Source organism: Rhinoderma darwinii, chromosome 1, assembly GCF_050947455.1.
Source record: "Rhinoderma darwinii isolate aRhiDar2 chromosome 1, aRhiDar2.hap1, whole genome shotgun sequence".
NCBI classification, from domain to species: Eukaryota; Metazoa; Chordata; class Amphibia; order Anura; family Rhinodermatidae; genus Rhinoderma; species Rhinoderma darwinii.
The window spans coordinates 630,754,381-630,771,917 of record NC_134687.1 but is presented as its reverse complement, the minus strand read 5'-3'; the positions used below and the strand labels follow the sequence as shown (position 1 = coordinate 630,771,917).

Sequence of the window (17,537 nt, the reverse complement as noted above, 5' to 3'; positions counted from 1 at the left end):
TTACAAGGAGCAGGAACATCGACACAAGTAGTGAGGACCTCAACATTGTAATTTCGGTTCTGATCAATAAACATAGAAGTGTGGAGAGAAGTGACAGATATACAGTAGTAATGTTTTCGGTCACTGTGTTTCCTACAGATGGATCCATTAGGAGAAATCCACCAGAGAGTTGTCCCAGTCCCCTGTATTCCCAGGACTGTCCAGAGGAAAATCACAATGACCCAGAGAATCATCAGGTAGATGAAGCTGAGCCCTATACCAGATCTATATAGGGCGGTGTGGATCTTTTTGGTCCTGCGGTCATAGATTTTGGTGGTTTCTTATGTTGATCTATTAGATTCTTCGCACTCTGCTGTATTATACTGAATTGTTACATATGTAAAATCAGGGTGAAGATCTTACTTATATTAAAGCGGAGGATGAAGCCGAAGAAGAGTGGATGAGGGTTGATCAACGTTGTAAGAGTGAAGTGGAGGAGGAAATTCCAGGAGATGTTACCACAGGTTAGTAATATTACATTTAAATTGAATTCTAAAATTTCTTACAGAGTACCTGTCCTGTGTTTTTTTTTTAAACCACATAGCTCCCCTTTTGCCGTCCTCCCGATTCCAAAGCTGTAACATATATTTTAATTTTTTTGCCCCCACCCCCCCTGTTGTCCTGCAACAGTCCTTACTCTGTTTGGTGCCTAATATTCTAATTTTGAGTAAAGGTACAGAGAGGAGGAGATCTCATCTCTCCTCAGTAGGCGTTTTCTTGTGCATTGCTGTGATGCTTTCCAATCAGAGTGGACATACTCACAGCGATGCAGAAAACCCGCAGTAAATCTTGGAAAATCTGCTTTGACATGAAACGGATGATGACTACCAAATGTCAATAAAGAGTTTGTCAGATTTCTGCTTTGAATAAAGAGTTTGTGGCAGTAAGTTTATGGTAGCAATTCGTCATAAGTTCACCCCCTATTGCTGTAAGTAGAACATCTAAAATTCTCTGGAGTGGCCACCGACTTTGCTAATAAATTTCATATTAAAGAGGCTCTGTCACCAGATTTTGCAACCCCTATCTGCTATTGCAGCAGATAGGCGCTGCAATGTAGATTACAGTAACGTTTTTATTTTTAAAAAACGAGCATTTTTGGCCAAGTTATGGCCATTTTTGTATTTATGCAAATGAGGCTTGCAAAAGTACAACTGGGCGTGTTGAAAAGTAAAAGTACAACTGGGCGTGTATTATGTGCGTACATCGGGGCGTTTTTACTACTTTTACTAGCTGGGCGTTCTGATGAGAAGTATCATCCACTTCTCTTCAGAACGCCCAGATTCTGGCAGTGCAGATCTGTGACGTCACTCACAGGTCCTGCATCGTGTCGGCCACATCGGCACCAGAGGCTACAGTTGATTCTGCAGCAGCATCAGCGTTTGCAGGTAAGTAGCTACGTCGATTTACCTGCAAACGCCGATGCTGCTGCAGAATCATCTGTAGCCTCTGGTGCCGATGTGTCCTCGCTCGTCCGACACGATGCAGGACCTGGGGCAGGAAGTGAGTGACGTCACAGCGTGATCTCTCGAGAACACGGCTGTGTCTGCACTGCCAGAAGCTGGGCGTTCTGAAGAGAAGTGGATGATACTTCTCGTCAGAAAGCCCAGCTAGTAAAAGTAGTAAACACGCCCCGATGTACGCACATAATACACGCCCAGTTGTACTTTTACTTTTCAACACGCCCAGTTGTACTTTTGCAAGCCTCATTTGCATAAATACAAAAATGGCCATAACTTGGCCAAAAATGCTCGTTTTTTAAAAATAAAAACGTTACTGTAATCTACATTGCAGCGCCTATCTGCTGCAATAGCAGATAGGGGTTGCAAAATCTGGTGACAGAGACTCTTTAACTTGATTATCATTAATATACTGTACAAATTTTAGAAATTCCTGCAGACCAGACCAGACGATGAAAATATCGTCGATGTAACGCAGGTATAATTATAAAAATCTCAGACAGGTGTTAGAGATGTTATAAATCTTATTTTGTTCAAATTCCGCAAGAAAGATATTGGCAAAGGTCGGGGCGACAAGGGTACCCATAGCCGTACCCGACTTATGCTGAAAAGAATTAGAATTAAGCATAAATTATAGTGCTTCACAGTACGTTCATTTGCTAGCTTGCCTGAAGAAGGGGCCTTTGTGCTCTGAAAGCTTGCATTTATAATTTTTATGGTTAGCCAATAAAGGTATCATACCTACTATACTTTTGCCTTTTTTGACACAAAAGTATTTAACATTGCATAGTGCTTCACAAATAAAGTTTACAAAAGTGATATCCTTCTCAAAATGCTACAATTGATGTCTTAAGGCCTGCACACCCGCATCCTGAGGCTAGGTTGAAACCTTGCCACCTAAAGTCATTCAATATAGTTAAGAAGTCAGTGGTGTCACCTATAAATGATGGAACAGTTTTCAAAATGTGCCTCCAAACCCAACCCAATACGATGATATTGACTATATAAATGAGAGTCCTTTAAAAGTGTCTGCTTGATGTGTGGAATATTTAGACGTCCGAGGCATGCAGACCTATATCTTGTATGAGACTCTATTTTAATTTTAGCAGGGGGTGGGAATGGGAGGGAGAGGAGGGAGGGGGTGTTAAATGTTCTTTTAATGTATGTACATTTTGAAAAACTTGAATAAAAAATTATTTGATAAAAAAAAACAACCTATATTTCACGACTTTGGGTAGCAAGAGGATTTCAACCTAGCCTCAGTTGATGTCGAGAGCCTATACTCCCGCATTCCTCAGGATGCGGGTGTGCAGTTCGTAAGACATCAACTGTGGCATTTTGAGAAATATTTTCGTAAACTTCAATATAAACTTTAATAAAAAACTAAAATATCTGGTTAACCCCTTAAGGACGCAGCCTTGTTTTGGCCTTAAGGCTCAGAGCCCATTTTTGAAATCTGACATATTTCACTTCATGTGGTAATAACTTCGGAATGCTTATATCTATCCAAGCGATTCTGAGATTGTTTTCTCGTGACACATTGGGCTTTTTGTTAGTGGCAAAATTTGGTCGATATATTCAGTGTTTATTTGTGAAAAATTGCGAAATTTAGAGAAAATTTAGAAAAAATAGAATTTTTCTAAATTTAAATGCATCTGCTTGTAAAATAGATGGTTCTACCACCCAAAATAGTTACTAGTTCACATTTCCCATATGTCTACTTTAGATTGGCATCGTTTTTTGAACATTCTTTTATTTTTCTTGGACGTTACAAGGCTCAGAACATAAACAGCAATTTCTCATATTTTGAAGAAAATTTCAAAAGCCTGAAGGTACCTGTTCAGTTCTGAAGTGGCTTTGAGAGGCCTATGTATTAGAAACCCCCATAAAACACCCCATTTTAAAAACTAGACCCCCTCAAAGTATTCAGAACAGCATTTAGAAAGTTTTTTAACCCTTTAGGCATTTCACAGGAATTAAAGCAAAGAGGAGGTGAAATTTGCAAATTTCATTTTTCTTGCTGAATTTCAATTTTATTTTTCTGTAACACAGAAGGTTTTACCAGAGAAACACTACTAAATATGTATTGTCCAGATTCTTCCGTTTTTAGAAATGTCCCACATGTGGCTCTAGTGTGCTCGTGGACTAAAACACAGGCCTCAAAAGCAATGGAGCACCTAGTGCATTTTGGGGCCTCTTTTTTTTAATTAGAATATATTTTAGGCAACATGCCAGGTTTGAAGAGGTGTTGAGGTGCCAAAATAGTAGGAATCCCCCAAAAGTGACCCCATTTTGGAAACTACACCCCTCAAGGAATTCATGTATGGTTGTTGTTACCATTTTGACAACACAGTTTTTTCACAGCACGTATTTGAATTGGGCTGTGAAATTTAAAAGATGCCATTTTTTCCAATAAGATGTAATTTTTTTATCAAAATTTCTTATTTTCACAAGGAATAAAATACCCCATTTTGTTGCCCAGTTTGTCCTGATTGCGGCAATACACCATTTGTGGTGATGAACTGCCCTTTGGGCCCATGGGAGGGCTCAGAAGGAAAGAAGCGCTATGTGTTCTTTGGAGTCCAGATTTTGCTGGATTGGTTTTCGGGCGCCATGTCGCATTTGCAGAGCCCCAGAGGTATCATAGCAATGGAAACCCACCAGAAGTGACCCCATTTTGGAAACTACACCCCTCAAGGAATTCATTTATGGGTGTTGTGACCATTTAGACGCCACAGTTTTTTCACAGAACTTATTTGAATTGGGCTGTGAATTAATTTTTTTTTTAATTTTTTCCAATAATATGTAGCTTTGGCTCAAAATTTCTTATTTTCACAAGGAATAAAATACCCCATTTTGTTTCCCTATTTGTCCTGAGTGCGGCAATACCACATTTGTGGTAATAAACTGCCGTTTGGGCCCATGGGAGGGCTCAGAAGTAAAGGAGTGCTATGTGTTCTTTGGAGTCCAGATTTTGCTGGATTGGTTTTCGGGTGCCGTGTTGCATTTGCGGAAAACCAGAGGTATCCAAGCAATGGAAACACCCAAGAAGCGACCCCATTTCAAAATCTACACCCCTTAACCCCTTGAGTACCCAGCTCATTTTGGCCTTGAGGACCAGACCCATTTTTTCAAATCTGACATGTATCACTTTATGTGGTAATAACTCCGGAATGCTTTTACCTATCCAATTGATTCTGAGATTGTTTTCTCGTGACATATTGTACTTTAGTTTAGTGCAAAAATTTGGTCGATAAATTCATTGCTTATTTGTGAAAAACACCAACATTTAGCGAAAATATGAAGAAATTATGATTTTTCCAATTTTAAATGCATCTGCTTGTAAAACAGATGGTAATACCACACAAAATAGTTACCAATTAACATTTCCCATATGTCTACTTTATGTTTGCATTGTTTTTTGAACATCCTTTTATTTTTCTATGACCTCACAAGGCTTAGAACTTTAGCAGCAATTTCTCATATTTTTAAGAAAATTTCAAAAAGCGATTTTTTCAGGGACGAGCTCAGTTCTGAAGTGGTTTTGAGTGCCCTATATATTAGAAACCCCCATAAAACACCCCATTTTAAAAACTGCACCCCTCAAAGTATCCAAAACAGCATTCAGAAAGTGTTTCAACCCTTTAGGCGTTTTACAGGAATTGAAGGAAAGTAGAGCTGAAATTTTCAAATTTCATTTTTTTTACAAAATTCATATGTAATACATTTTCTTCTCCACCACAGAAGGTTTTACCTGAGAAACGCAACTCAATATTTATTGCCCAGATTCTGCAGTTTTTAGAAATATCCCACATGTGGCCCTAGTGCGCTAATGGACTGAAACACAGGCCTCAGAAGCAAAGGAGTACCTAGTGGATTTTTGGGCCTCCTTTTTTCAGAATATATTTTAGGCACCATGTCAGGTTTGAAGAGGTCTTGTGGTGCCAAAACAGTGGAAACCCCCAAAAGTGACCCCCATTTTTTAAACTACACCCCTCAGGGAATTTATCTAGGGGTATAGTTAGCATTTTGACCCCACAGGAATTTTGCTATATTTTCTGGAGTTAGTCTGTGAAAATGAAAATCTACTTTTTTTCTGGAAAAACGTAAAAATTTCTAATTTTTGCAAGAAATAAAGGAGAGAAAGCACCCCAACATTTGTAAAGCAATTTCTTGCGATTACGGAAATACCCCATATGTGGTAATAAACTGCTGTTTGGACCCAGAGCAGGGCTCAGAAGGGAAGGACCCCATTTGGATTTTGGAGCTCTGATTTTACTGGAATGGTTTTCAGTGCCGTGTCACGTTTGCAACGCCCTGGAGGGACCTAAACAGTGGAATCCCCCCAAAAGTGACCCCATTTTGGAAACTATATCCCTCAAAGAATTTTTCTAGTGGTATAGTTATCATTTTGACCCCACAGGTTTTTTGCTGAATTTATTGGAATTAGTCTGTGAAGATGAAAAGAGACTTTTTTTTGGAAAAAACACAGAATTTTCTAATTTTTATAAGGAATAAAGGAGAAAAAGCACCTCAACATTTGTAAAGCAATTTCTCCTGATTACGGAAATACCCCATTATGTGGTAATAAACTGCTGTTTGGACCCATGGCAGGGCTCAGAAGGGACGGAGCACCATTTGGATTTTGCAGCTCAGATTTTGCTGAATTGGTTTCTGGGGGCCATGTCGCATTTGCAGAGTCCCTGAAGTACCAGTACAGTAGAAATTCCCCAGAGGTGATCCCAATTTGGAGACTATACCCCTGAAAGAATTAAATTAGAGGTGTAGTGAGCATTTTGAGCCCTCAGGTGTTTTATAGATTTTATTAGAATTGGTCCGTGAAAATGAAAACATTTTTTTTTTCCAATAACCTGTAGCTTTAGCTCAGAATTTTTCATTTCCACAAGGAATACAGGAGAAAAGACACCCCAAAATGTGTTACACAATTTCTCCTGATTACGGAAATACCCCATATGTGGTTGTAAACGGCTATTTGGACATACGGCAAGGGTCTAAACGGAAAAAGTGCAATTTCGTTTTTGGAGTGGAGATTTTACAAAATTTGTTTTTGACGCCATGTTGCATTGCGCTGAGGTACGAGTACAGTGAAAACTCCCTAGAAGTGACCCCATTTAGGAAACTACACCCCTCAAGGAATTCATCTAGAAGTGTAGTGAGCATTTTGACGCCCAAAGGTTTTGCAGAAATTAGTGCACAGTGGATGTTGCAGATTGAAAATTGACATTTTCCACATATATGCTATTTCAGTGCCCAATGCGTTGGGCCCAGCTTGTACCACTGGAGACATACGCCCCATAAATTGTTAAGCGGTTCTCCAGAGTACGGTAATACCCCATATGTGGTCATAAACCGCTGTTTGGGCACACTGCCAGGCCCAGAAGGAGCGCCATTTGGCTTTTGGAGCGCAGATTTTGCTTGGTAGTAGTTTTGTTTAGTGTTTTACTGGTGTTTCAGTTTATAATGTGGGGGCATATGTAATCTGTGCAGAGTACATAAATTTTTTGCGTGACACACTGTAGTTTTTATTGGTACCATGTTTGGCTACGCGCGACTTTTTGATCACTTTTTATTCCATTTTTTTGGAAACAACGTGACCAAAAAAGGAAATTCTGCCATTGTTTTTTATGGTATTTTTTTTACGGTGTTCACCGTGCGGGATAAATAATATGATATTTTTTTAGGTCAGGCCGATACGAACGCAGCGATACCTATTATGTCACGTTTTTGTCTTTTTTTCCATTTTTTTTCTAATTATAAAGGGCTTGATCAGGGAAACAAGGCGATTATTGTTTTTATTACGTAAAACTTGTATTTATTTATTTATTTATTTATCTAAAACTTTTTTTTTACTTTTTTTTTCACTTTTTATTTTACACATACTAGGGGACTGGAAGATCTGATCTTCTGATCCCCTGCACAATACACTGCACTACTTCTGTATGTACTGATGTAGTGCAGTGTATTGTAACTGTCACTTTACAACTGACAGTTGAGCCTATTACGTCCTGCCTTGGGCAGGACCTAATAGGCTCCCGTACCTGGCAACCAGGAAGCCGTTGCTAGGCTTCCTGGTTGCCATTGCAACCATCAGAACACCGCGATTTTTCGCGGGGGGGGGGGGGGCAATGGGGTGCAGAGGGAGCCCCCTCCCTCTGTATCAATCACTTAAATGCCGCTGTCGCTATTGACAGCGGCTTTTAATGGGTTAAACTACAGCGATCGGAGAGGACAGTGATCGCTGTAGTTGCAGTGGGATGTCGGCTGTATATTACAGCCGACATCCGATGAAGATGGAGCGAGCACAGCTCCTGTGCCCGCTTCATCCTCAGGGCGTTACTATACGCCCATTTTCGGGAAGGGGTTAATAAAAATAGTGTTTTGTTTTTTTACACCGCTTTCTCTGATCTCCTCACGTATCTCACAGAAGTGAGGAGATCAGAGAAAGTGACAGGAGCTTTCTCCTGCAGACGACGTCACAGACGGCTGTGATTGGTCAGTCTTCAGAGACTGACCAATCACAGCAATCGCCGGCATTGGGGACTGCTAATTGGTCCCCAGGCCGGTAGCAGAGACGGTTAGCTGTCAATGACAGCTGCCGCCGCTGTTCTGTCACTATGTGATTTCACATAGTGACAGTTTATTCCTGCGCCGTAATAGTACGTCGAAGGTACGCTGGAATAAGCGGCCAGCGACGTACTATTACGTCGAAGGTACGCAAGGGGTTAAGGCATTCATCTAGAGGTGTAGTGAGCATTTTGATCCCACCGGTATTGTCTAAAAGGTAATGCACAGCAGATGGTGCAGTGTGAGATTAAAAAATTTCTATATATGTATGCCATTTCAGTGTCCAATATATTGTTCCCAGCATGCGCCACCGGGGATATACACCCCATAAACTGTAATGTGGGTTCTCCTGGGTACGGCAATACCCTACATGTGGCTATTATCAGCTGCCTGGGCACACAGCAGGGCTCAGGACGTAAAGATGAGGGGGATAAGCTGTGCAGAGTGCATCAGGGTAGATTAAAATTGTATACATCCCTTAGATTTTTAAATAACTGTTTCATACAGAGCCCTGGTTTTTCGGGACACGTGTCACATTGATATATTGTGTCCTTCCTTATCCCCCTCTTATAGCAGACTTTGCACCTCTTGACTTTTTCCCTTCTTGCCAGTTTGGGGAACTTCTCCTAGAAAGTGTTGCCCTGATACGATGCGTGTGGACTCTCTTCCAGAAGTACTGGGTGTCCCCCTTCTTGGTCCCTATAGATTATGTTCTTGATAACCACCTCTTGAAATTCCAGGAAAGCTCCCGTCTGGCCTGCACATCGTCGTAGCACATACGCATTGTTCAATGCCATCTGTATGATGTGCACGGCCAGCTTCTTATACCACACCGCATTTCGCTCTAGGGCTTCAGGACTTGATCTGACAAGTCCACCCCTCCCATGTACCTATTGTAGTGCAGGATGCAGTCTGGTTTGGGGGTCTCTGTACTGGTACCTCGTACAGGTACATGGATACTGGTGTGGCCATGTATTGTTGTCAATACAAGGACATCTCTCTTGTCTTTGTGCGTGACACACAATATGTTGCTGCTAGAATGTGCCCTGCTCTCACCCTTTCTTGTTCACCCAAGCAGAGTCTTAGGGAGGCCTCTCAGGTTTTTTCTAGCACTGCCGCATGCTGCAGTACTTCTGAAAGCGAGGCACTTGAAGAGTGGAACGCTGGTATAAAAATTATCCAGGTAGAGGTGGTAACCCTGGTCCAGCAGTGGGTGCACCAAATCCCACACAATTTTTGCATTACCTCCCAGTAAGGTGGGGCATTATGGGGGCTGAATACTGGTGTCCTTCCCTTCATCTATCCTAAATTTGTAGGTATACCCTGATGCACTCTCGCACAGCTTATACATCTTCACGCCATACCTTGCCCTCTTACTCGGGAGGTACTGGTGGAATTGAAGCCTGCCTTTAAAATGTACCAAGGACTCATCAATAGAAATACACTTCTCGGGGGTGTATGCTTGGGAAAACCGGGCACTGAAAGGGTCTAATAGGGGTCTCCGTTTATACAAACGGTCAAAACTGGGGTCATCTCGGGGTGGGCACTGCTCATTATCAGTATAATGTAAGAAGCGAAGTATTGCCTCATATTTTTTTTTTTTTTCGGTTCCAGTTCGGTTCTGAAGTTGCTTTGAGGGGCCTATATATTAGAAACCCCTATCAAACACCCCATTTTAGAAACTAGACCCCTCAAAGTATTCACAACGGCATTTATAAAGTTTACTAACCCTTTAGGTGTTTCACAGGAATTTAGAGCAAAGTAGAGGTGAAATTGACATATTTATTTTTTTTGTCAGAAAATCCTTTTTATTCCATTTTTTTTCTGTAAAACAGAAGGTTTTACCAGAGAAACGCAACTCAATACTTATTGCCCAGATTCTTCAGTTTTGAGAAATATCCGACATGTGGCCCTAGTGTGATAATGGACTGAAACACTGGCCTCCGAATCAAAGTAGCACATAGTGGATTTTGAGGCCTCCTTTTTATTAGGCACCATGTCCGGTTTGAAGAGGTCTTGTGGTGCCAAAACAGTGGAAACCCCCAAAAGTGACCCTATTTTGGAAACTAGACCCCTTTAGAAAAATCATTGTAGTTTTCTTGGGGTGCATGCGAGTTTTTGATCGGTTTTTATTCTATTTTTAAGTTGCGTGGTGACTAAAATACAGCAATTCTACTATTGTTTTTTTATTCTATTTTTTTTTACAGCGTTCACCGTGCGCTATAAATGACAAAATCACTTTATTCTGCGAGGCGATACGATTATGGCGATACCATATGTTTATAGCTTTTTTATGTCTTTTTATGCGATTGCACAATAAAATACTTTTTGTAATAAATCATTTACTTTTTGTGTTGCCTTATTCTAAGAGCCATAACTTTTTTATTTTTCCATAAAGAAAGCCGTGCGAGGACTTTTTTTTGCGTAACGAATGTAGTTTTGATCAGAACCATTTTTAGGTACATCCGACTTTTTGATCTCTTTTTTTATTCCATTTCTTGGGAGGTGAAGTGACCAAACAATTGTGATTCTGGTATGGTTTATTGTTATTTTCATTTATGGTGTTCGCCGTGCTGGATAAATAACGAAATAATTTTGTAGGCGATACCAATTATGAATGGTTTATTTGTTTATTTTTATTAATAATAAAGGACTGATAAGGGAAAAAGGGGGATTTTTACTTTTATTCCTTTTTAAAACTTTTATTTTCTTATTTTTAAACAACTTTTTTTTAAATTCATTACTTTGTCCCACTAGCGGACTTGGGGCAGGAGGCATGCGTAGTGCAGTGTATTAGAGCTGTCAGCAAGGGACCGAGGCGATCAATACAGAGTGTGAAAATCTCCCCTCACCACTTAGACAACACGCCACATTCCCACCAAACATGATAAAAAGTACCTCTTTCCGTCTTACAACGCCAACAGGTGTCAGAATGAGACGAGGCAAACAAACATGTCTTGTCTGGTGTCCTGTACCAACGGGATAGTATTTTGTAACTATTTTCCTGTATCTTAATACATCTAGACATCTTATGGGGTGCAATCAGCATCCTAGAAATTTCAGTATCCGTGAATTTCTTCCCCAAGTCCCGTTCCCATAACCCAATAAAATATGGAGGCCGAGACGAAAGAGTTATAGAGATTTTCTTCTAAATCAAAGAAATAAGCTTAAGTGGTGTACGGCCTTGAGAGAACAGAGTTTCAAACCAAGTAACCTCCCTATGAAAAGAGGTAGACCTGCAACATGACAAAGTAACAGATTTCACATACGCAAGGAGCAGAAAGGGGCTATCAGTAACAGATAATGCAGACAGAAGAGCAGAGTGGGAGATCATACCACCATCACGTCCAATAATTTAGTCAAAGGAGTCCTAGAACAACTGACATTCAATGGAGCACTATCCCGCACAGCCCTAGGGGCTGCTCCAATAATATCTCTAATTTCAACCAAGGGAGATGGCACCGAATGCATGTTCGAACTGGCACAAAACCTCTTCCATACTGAGAGAGTTGCCCGCTTAAAGGGATTAGATGGAGCACTACCAAAACAAGGGAGGGGTCCAATAGAATAAGAGTGCGAAGCGGGGTCGGTGACAAATCATTTTCTAAAGCAACCTACAATTTATGTTTAGGGACACGCAACCAATCCACTACCCTGGCATCACCCTATAATACAGTTCTAGGTCCGGTAAACCAATACCTCCTGAAACTTTCTGCCGAGACAGAATAGACCTCGCAATACGAGCCCTCTTCCCTCTCCAGATAAACCGAGCAAATAATCTATTCATGCTTAAAAAATATGACCTAGGAATATCCACAGGTAAGGTCTGCATCAAATAAGTAAGTTTAGGCGGAACATAAGACATAACGATCTTCTTCCGACCAAACCACGACAGATAAGGAAAATCCAAGCGGTGCAACATATCGGGAAAGGAAGACAAAAGTGGGGAAAAGTTTAAAGAGAACAATTCATTGCAGTCTGCACAGATTTTAATCCCCAAGTATGTAATATGCGATGATGACAAGGCCAAATTAGCCATTAAACGTGATCTACTCTCCAAAGGTAGTGCTATTCCAAGGGCTTTAGATTTACTTGCATTAATTAAAAAATTTGAAAAATAACCAAAGGAGATTTAAGCTAATTTCTAATATAACAATAAAAAATATATAGCATTATAGATACTGCAGCGATATACTGCATGTGATATTTTATACATACTGGGCGAAGGTAGACCACAACATTAAATTGTATATGTCCTTAAAAGCCTTGTCTAAGACTAACATAGTGTTGTTCCATTTATAAATTGGATGACAAACAGAGGATTTTAGTACCGTGGGGTCTCATTGATTACTTCGATCTATGTATATTTGATTTCAGTATAGTATCCATATATTGCTATGATGTTTCCGATGCAACATTGTAACCTTACTGTGCTATGTGCAGACCAGGAATATAGTAATGGCAGGCCTGGGGGACCTTGATAGGCATCTGTTGTTCGCATTTGGTAGGCCGCGGATGGGGGACAGTGGAAACCCCCTCCCTCTGTCAAACAACTTAAACACTTCTGTCGCGATTAACAGTTACAGCTGTGCTCCCGCGGTCATTGCACGGCACAGCTCTTGTGTTCTTGCAATCAGCATCACGTACATTCACATCACAATGCAGTTAGGGGACTCTTCCTATGACGTGCATGTACGTGATAATGTAGGAAGGGGTTAAGCACTGCAGTCAATGCTGGTAGGGGTTCCAGTTGACCCTTGTCTTCCAGCCCTGACACTGTAAGGCCTTATTCACACGAGCGTATTTCACGTCCGTGTTACGCGCGTTAAAAAAACGGATGTCACACGGACCTATGCAATTCAATGGGGCCATTCATATATTCAGTGTTTTTTACGCAGCGTGTGTGTGCTGTCCGTGATTCACGCAACAGTTGCTAAAGAAATGATGAGAAAAAGAAAACCACCTCCTTCAGTTTGTTTTGCTGACGTAAAAAATGTGTGACATACGGATGACATGCGCGAGTAAAAAATGCAGACACGCACCGTACACGGATGTCACACGGAACTGCAACACAGGAAAAATGCTACGTTTTTTACACGCGCAAAACGGACACGTTCGTGTGAATAAGGCCTAAGGCTGATAGTTTGATACTGACAGCTCAAGGCCTATTAGCCCCTTAACGACTGCCCACTGCCTTTTGGCGGTGGATGGTGCAGGTCCCCAGTCTACAGTGACGTATTTTGGCGTCGCTGTAGAAAAGGGGTAATGAGCGGTCCTGTGAGCTGATCCTCTAAGCAGGAGCTGTAACTAACGGCTCATGAACTAAGAGCAGCCTGCTGAACACATCTGGGATCGGAAAAAACTCTGACCCCAGCTTTTTAACTCTTTCATTGCCGCGATCCGTGACCGTGGCATGTTCAAAGGGAACTAATCATTTCGATAGCGTCACCGAAAACTATGTGACGCAATCAGAGACTAGGGAACCATCTGTAGGCCTCCCTGGGGACCTCAGGGTTGTCTGTTCAGTATGCCTGCTGTTAAGGCACAATATGTGATGGCATAATGATACAGTATAATGTATTAGCATACAGAAGTATGCTAATACATTGTAAGTAAAAAATAAAGTTGTAAATAAAGTTATTCCTTCATGGGATAAAAAAAAATAAATTAAATTAAATTTAAAAAAAACTGTCTAATTTCTCCCACATAAAACAAGGCCTCATACGGCCTCGTCAATGGAACAATAAAAAATTATGGCTGCTGAAAGGCAGAGAGGCAAAAATGAAAACAATTAGTTGGTCATTAAGGGGTTAAAGCCCCCATGTAGTAATGTCTGTTATATCTTCGGTATGTCTTAACCCCTTCCCGTTGCAGCCATCTTTCATTTTTGTTTCGTCCTCCCCATCTGGTCATAAAATTTTTATCTTTCCGCGAATATAGCCGTAAGAGGGCTTGATTTTTGCGGGACGAGTTGTAGTTGTCAGGGAATCACTACTTTAGCAATACTCCAGAGTGAAAGTTTGTGGAATTAATATATGAGCAATTCCCCAAAGGCAGCTGGAGACTGTCTGAATCAAGCGTACAAGTAAATCAGCTACCTCAAGTCCGTCACCACTCTGGTCAGCACAGTCTAAGGCTACTCTATGGTCTTCACCAGAGCCCACCCCGAGGCAGGTTGGATTTAGCTGCATAGAACCCAGGTTGCTTATGCAGAATAAGGTGTTGGACAGACGGTGCACTTGCAGGCAATACCGGAACGGATAACCGGAAAGCCAGAGGGGTAATCAACAAGCAGAGTTCAAACCAGGAAAGACTAAAAGTCCAAATCGCAAAACAGAAGAATACCGACCACTGCAAGAGAGGGGTATTATCTACAGCAGACACTTTGACAGGTCTCCTCAATTGAACTAGGGGAATAGCCGATCTTTTAGCAACCTGAAAATCCAAAACATTACCAGCAGAACCACAATCGATGAAAGCCTGACCAGAAATACAAACATTGTTAAACAATATATTAACAGGCAAAAGGATCTTTTGAGAAAATTTGGGAAATCCCTGAACATCCAGATGGCCTTCTTGAGAAGACATCGTGGAACCCAACTGCATGGGCTTCTGTGAGAGTCGTTTTTACGGCACCATTTATTGTACCATATAATGTACTGGGAAACTGGAAAAAAATATTTGTCGGCTGAAATAGGGGAAACATTTTTTTTTTTTTGTAGGGTTTGTTTTTACGCCATTCTCCTTGCGGTAGCCACAACATGTTCTCTTTATTCTAGGGGTGTTAATACGATTGCAGCGATTCCAAATCTTTATATTTTTTTTATGTTTTACTATTTCTATAACGGGAAAGCCCAATTGTGAAAAACCAATTGGAAAAGGAGGGTATTTTGAACTTTTTATATTTTTTGTACGTAAAAAAAACTATTTCACTGTTTTTACTTTTTTTTATTAGTCCCCCAAGGGGATTTTCCAATTGTTGGATCACTTGCAGTATATACTGTAATACTTATGTATTGCAGTATACTGTGTTTTTTACCATCTACTATTTAAGCTCCGCCACATAGCACAAAGATGGTAGACATCATTAGGCCCCTAGGCTGCCATGTCAACCATCGGCACCCCGCGATTACCAGGAGAGGGGGGCCACTCCCTCTTTCTAACGGCTTAAATTCTGCGGTCAATAGCGACAGCATCTAAGGTGTTAAACGAGCGAGATCGGTATTATCGCTGATCCAGCTAGTTTCCAACACATGCATTTTATTCAGTGGCCTAAGTCTGTGAGCCCAATCCATACTTTCCCTTTCGACTTCCGTCATACATATATGGTGGATGTTGGGAAGGGGTTAACATTGCCTATGAATTTTATGACATCACATGACACCACTATAAAGTTCCTCATTGGCACCATTAAAAATGTTAAACCGATTAAAATTAACATTAAACAATATCTATGGAAAACAAAACATACAAATTGTTACAGGAGAATATTGTTCCTATCCAGACACTCTGCCTTATGACCACATAAAATATACCTGGTAAATAGATATAGTATATACTGATATTATTCAGTGGTGTTCGCCCATTGAGTTGACAGTATGCTTAGAAGCCATTTGGTCATAGATTCTTATCTACTGCCTTATTAGCATTACAATGGACCTCAGTACAGGAAGGAGCCATTGTAAACTGGATGTAGAGACAGCTGAGCATACTGGGATTAGATTTGCCTATACTGTACAGATGCACATTGGTAGGTATATGGGTGGTCTTAAGGCGGAGTCAATGGAAGGGGTGGATTCAACTCAGGGATAGGAACATATAGGCCATGTGAACTTCTGGTTCTCTCTCTATTTCCTGCCAGCCCTGGACGATCAGCACTTAAAGGGAATGTGTTGCCAGAAAAACATGTTTTTTTTTTAAAAATTAAACATTTAGTGTGTGGGTGATTAAACATGGTTCAAATTTTTTTTATTTTTTTCACGAGTCAGGAAATAGGAAATATTATAAATTAATTCTAATTTATAATACTACCCATTTTTGGTCACTAGATGGAGCTAGTTCCCAAAATTGCAGCATTGCAACATTGGGTTAAAAGCCCTCGCTCTAGTGAGCTCTCAGCATCCCCCCCTCCTTTATCCTGGCTAGTGCCGGGATAAACGAGGGGTTTGAAAGGTTTAACCTCCTACACTGTGTGTCGCCATTTTTTGAGGTAACCCACAGTGTAGTAGGTTTACATACAGTAGTAAACACACACAAACACTAACATACATTGAAATCTCTTACCTGCTCCTGCCGCCGCGGCTCCCTCCGGCCCGTCCGCTCCCTTTGCTGCCGCTGTTCCATGTGCACAAGTCCGGAAGCCGCGACCGGAAGTAGTAATATTACTGTCCGGCCGCGACTTCCGGTCCCCAGGAAAATGGCGCCGGACGGCGCCAATTTCGAATAGGACTGTGTGGGAGCGGCGCATGCGCAGTTCCCACACAGACGCCGTACACGGCAGTCAATGGGACGGGAGCCGTTCGCAGTCCCTATGGGACTGTGGCTGCCGTACTCCATGTCTGTGTGTGTCGTTAATCGACACACACAGAAATGGAACAAAAAATGGCAGCCCCCATAGGGAAGAAAAAGTGTAAAAATAAGAAAAAGTAAAACACAAACACACAAATGAATAAAAACGTTTTTATTAAAGCACTAACATCTTTAACATATAAAAAAAATTATTTGCCATGACACTGTTCCTTTAACATCAGGAGCAAACTAAGTTATATCATATGTGTGATTTCTGTGTATGTATAGAAGTATAATTATATTACAGCAGACTTATAATGTGTACATAGAGATATTCTAGGAATCTTATGTGGATAATAGATGAGTAGATATATATGTGCTCTTTAAGCATGAGTCTCTATATGCACATGTACTAATGGTCAAGCGCTGTATGTGGCTTTGGTTATAGTTGTAGTACCAGGAGACCGTATAAGGTTGGGACCTGGATTTATATTATATACACTACCGTTCAAAAGTTTGGGGTCACCCAGACAATTTTGTGTTTTCCATGAAAACTCACACTTATATTTATCAAATGAGTTGCAAAATGACTAGAAAATCTAGTCAAGACATTGACAAGATTAGAAATAATGTTTTTTATTTCAAATAATAATTTTCTCCTTCAAACTTTGCTTTCGTCAAAGAATGCTCCATTTGCAGCAATTATAGCATTGCAGACCTTTGGCATTCTAGCTGTTAATTTGCTGAGGTAATCGGGAGAAATTTCACCCCATGCTTCCAGTAGGCCCTCCCACATGTTGGATTGGCTTGATGGGCACTTCTTGCGTACCATACAGTCAAGCTGCTCCCACAACAGCTCTATGGGGTTGAGATCTGGTGACTGCGCTGGCCACTCCTTTACAGATAGAATACCAGCTGCCTGCTTCTTCCCTAAATAGTTCTTGCATA

The 17,537-nt window shown here is 40.9% G+C and overlaps 1 protein-coding gene across 1 annotated transcript in view; it reads left to right on the top strand.

Annotated features, from left to right (window-relative positions):
* The window catches only part of LOC142665169 (uncharacterized), a 54,549-nt gene that overhangs the window by 25,892 nt on the left and 11,120 nt on the right, over positions 1-17,537 (top strand). Inside the window, exons 5-6 of the mRNA XM_075844782.1 lie at positions 139-236; positions 389-503. Coding sequence (XP_075700897.1) covers positions 139-236; positions 389-503 — 213 coding nt within the window. The remainder of the gene's footprint in view (positions 1-138; positions 237-388; positions 504-17,537) is intronic.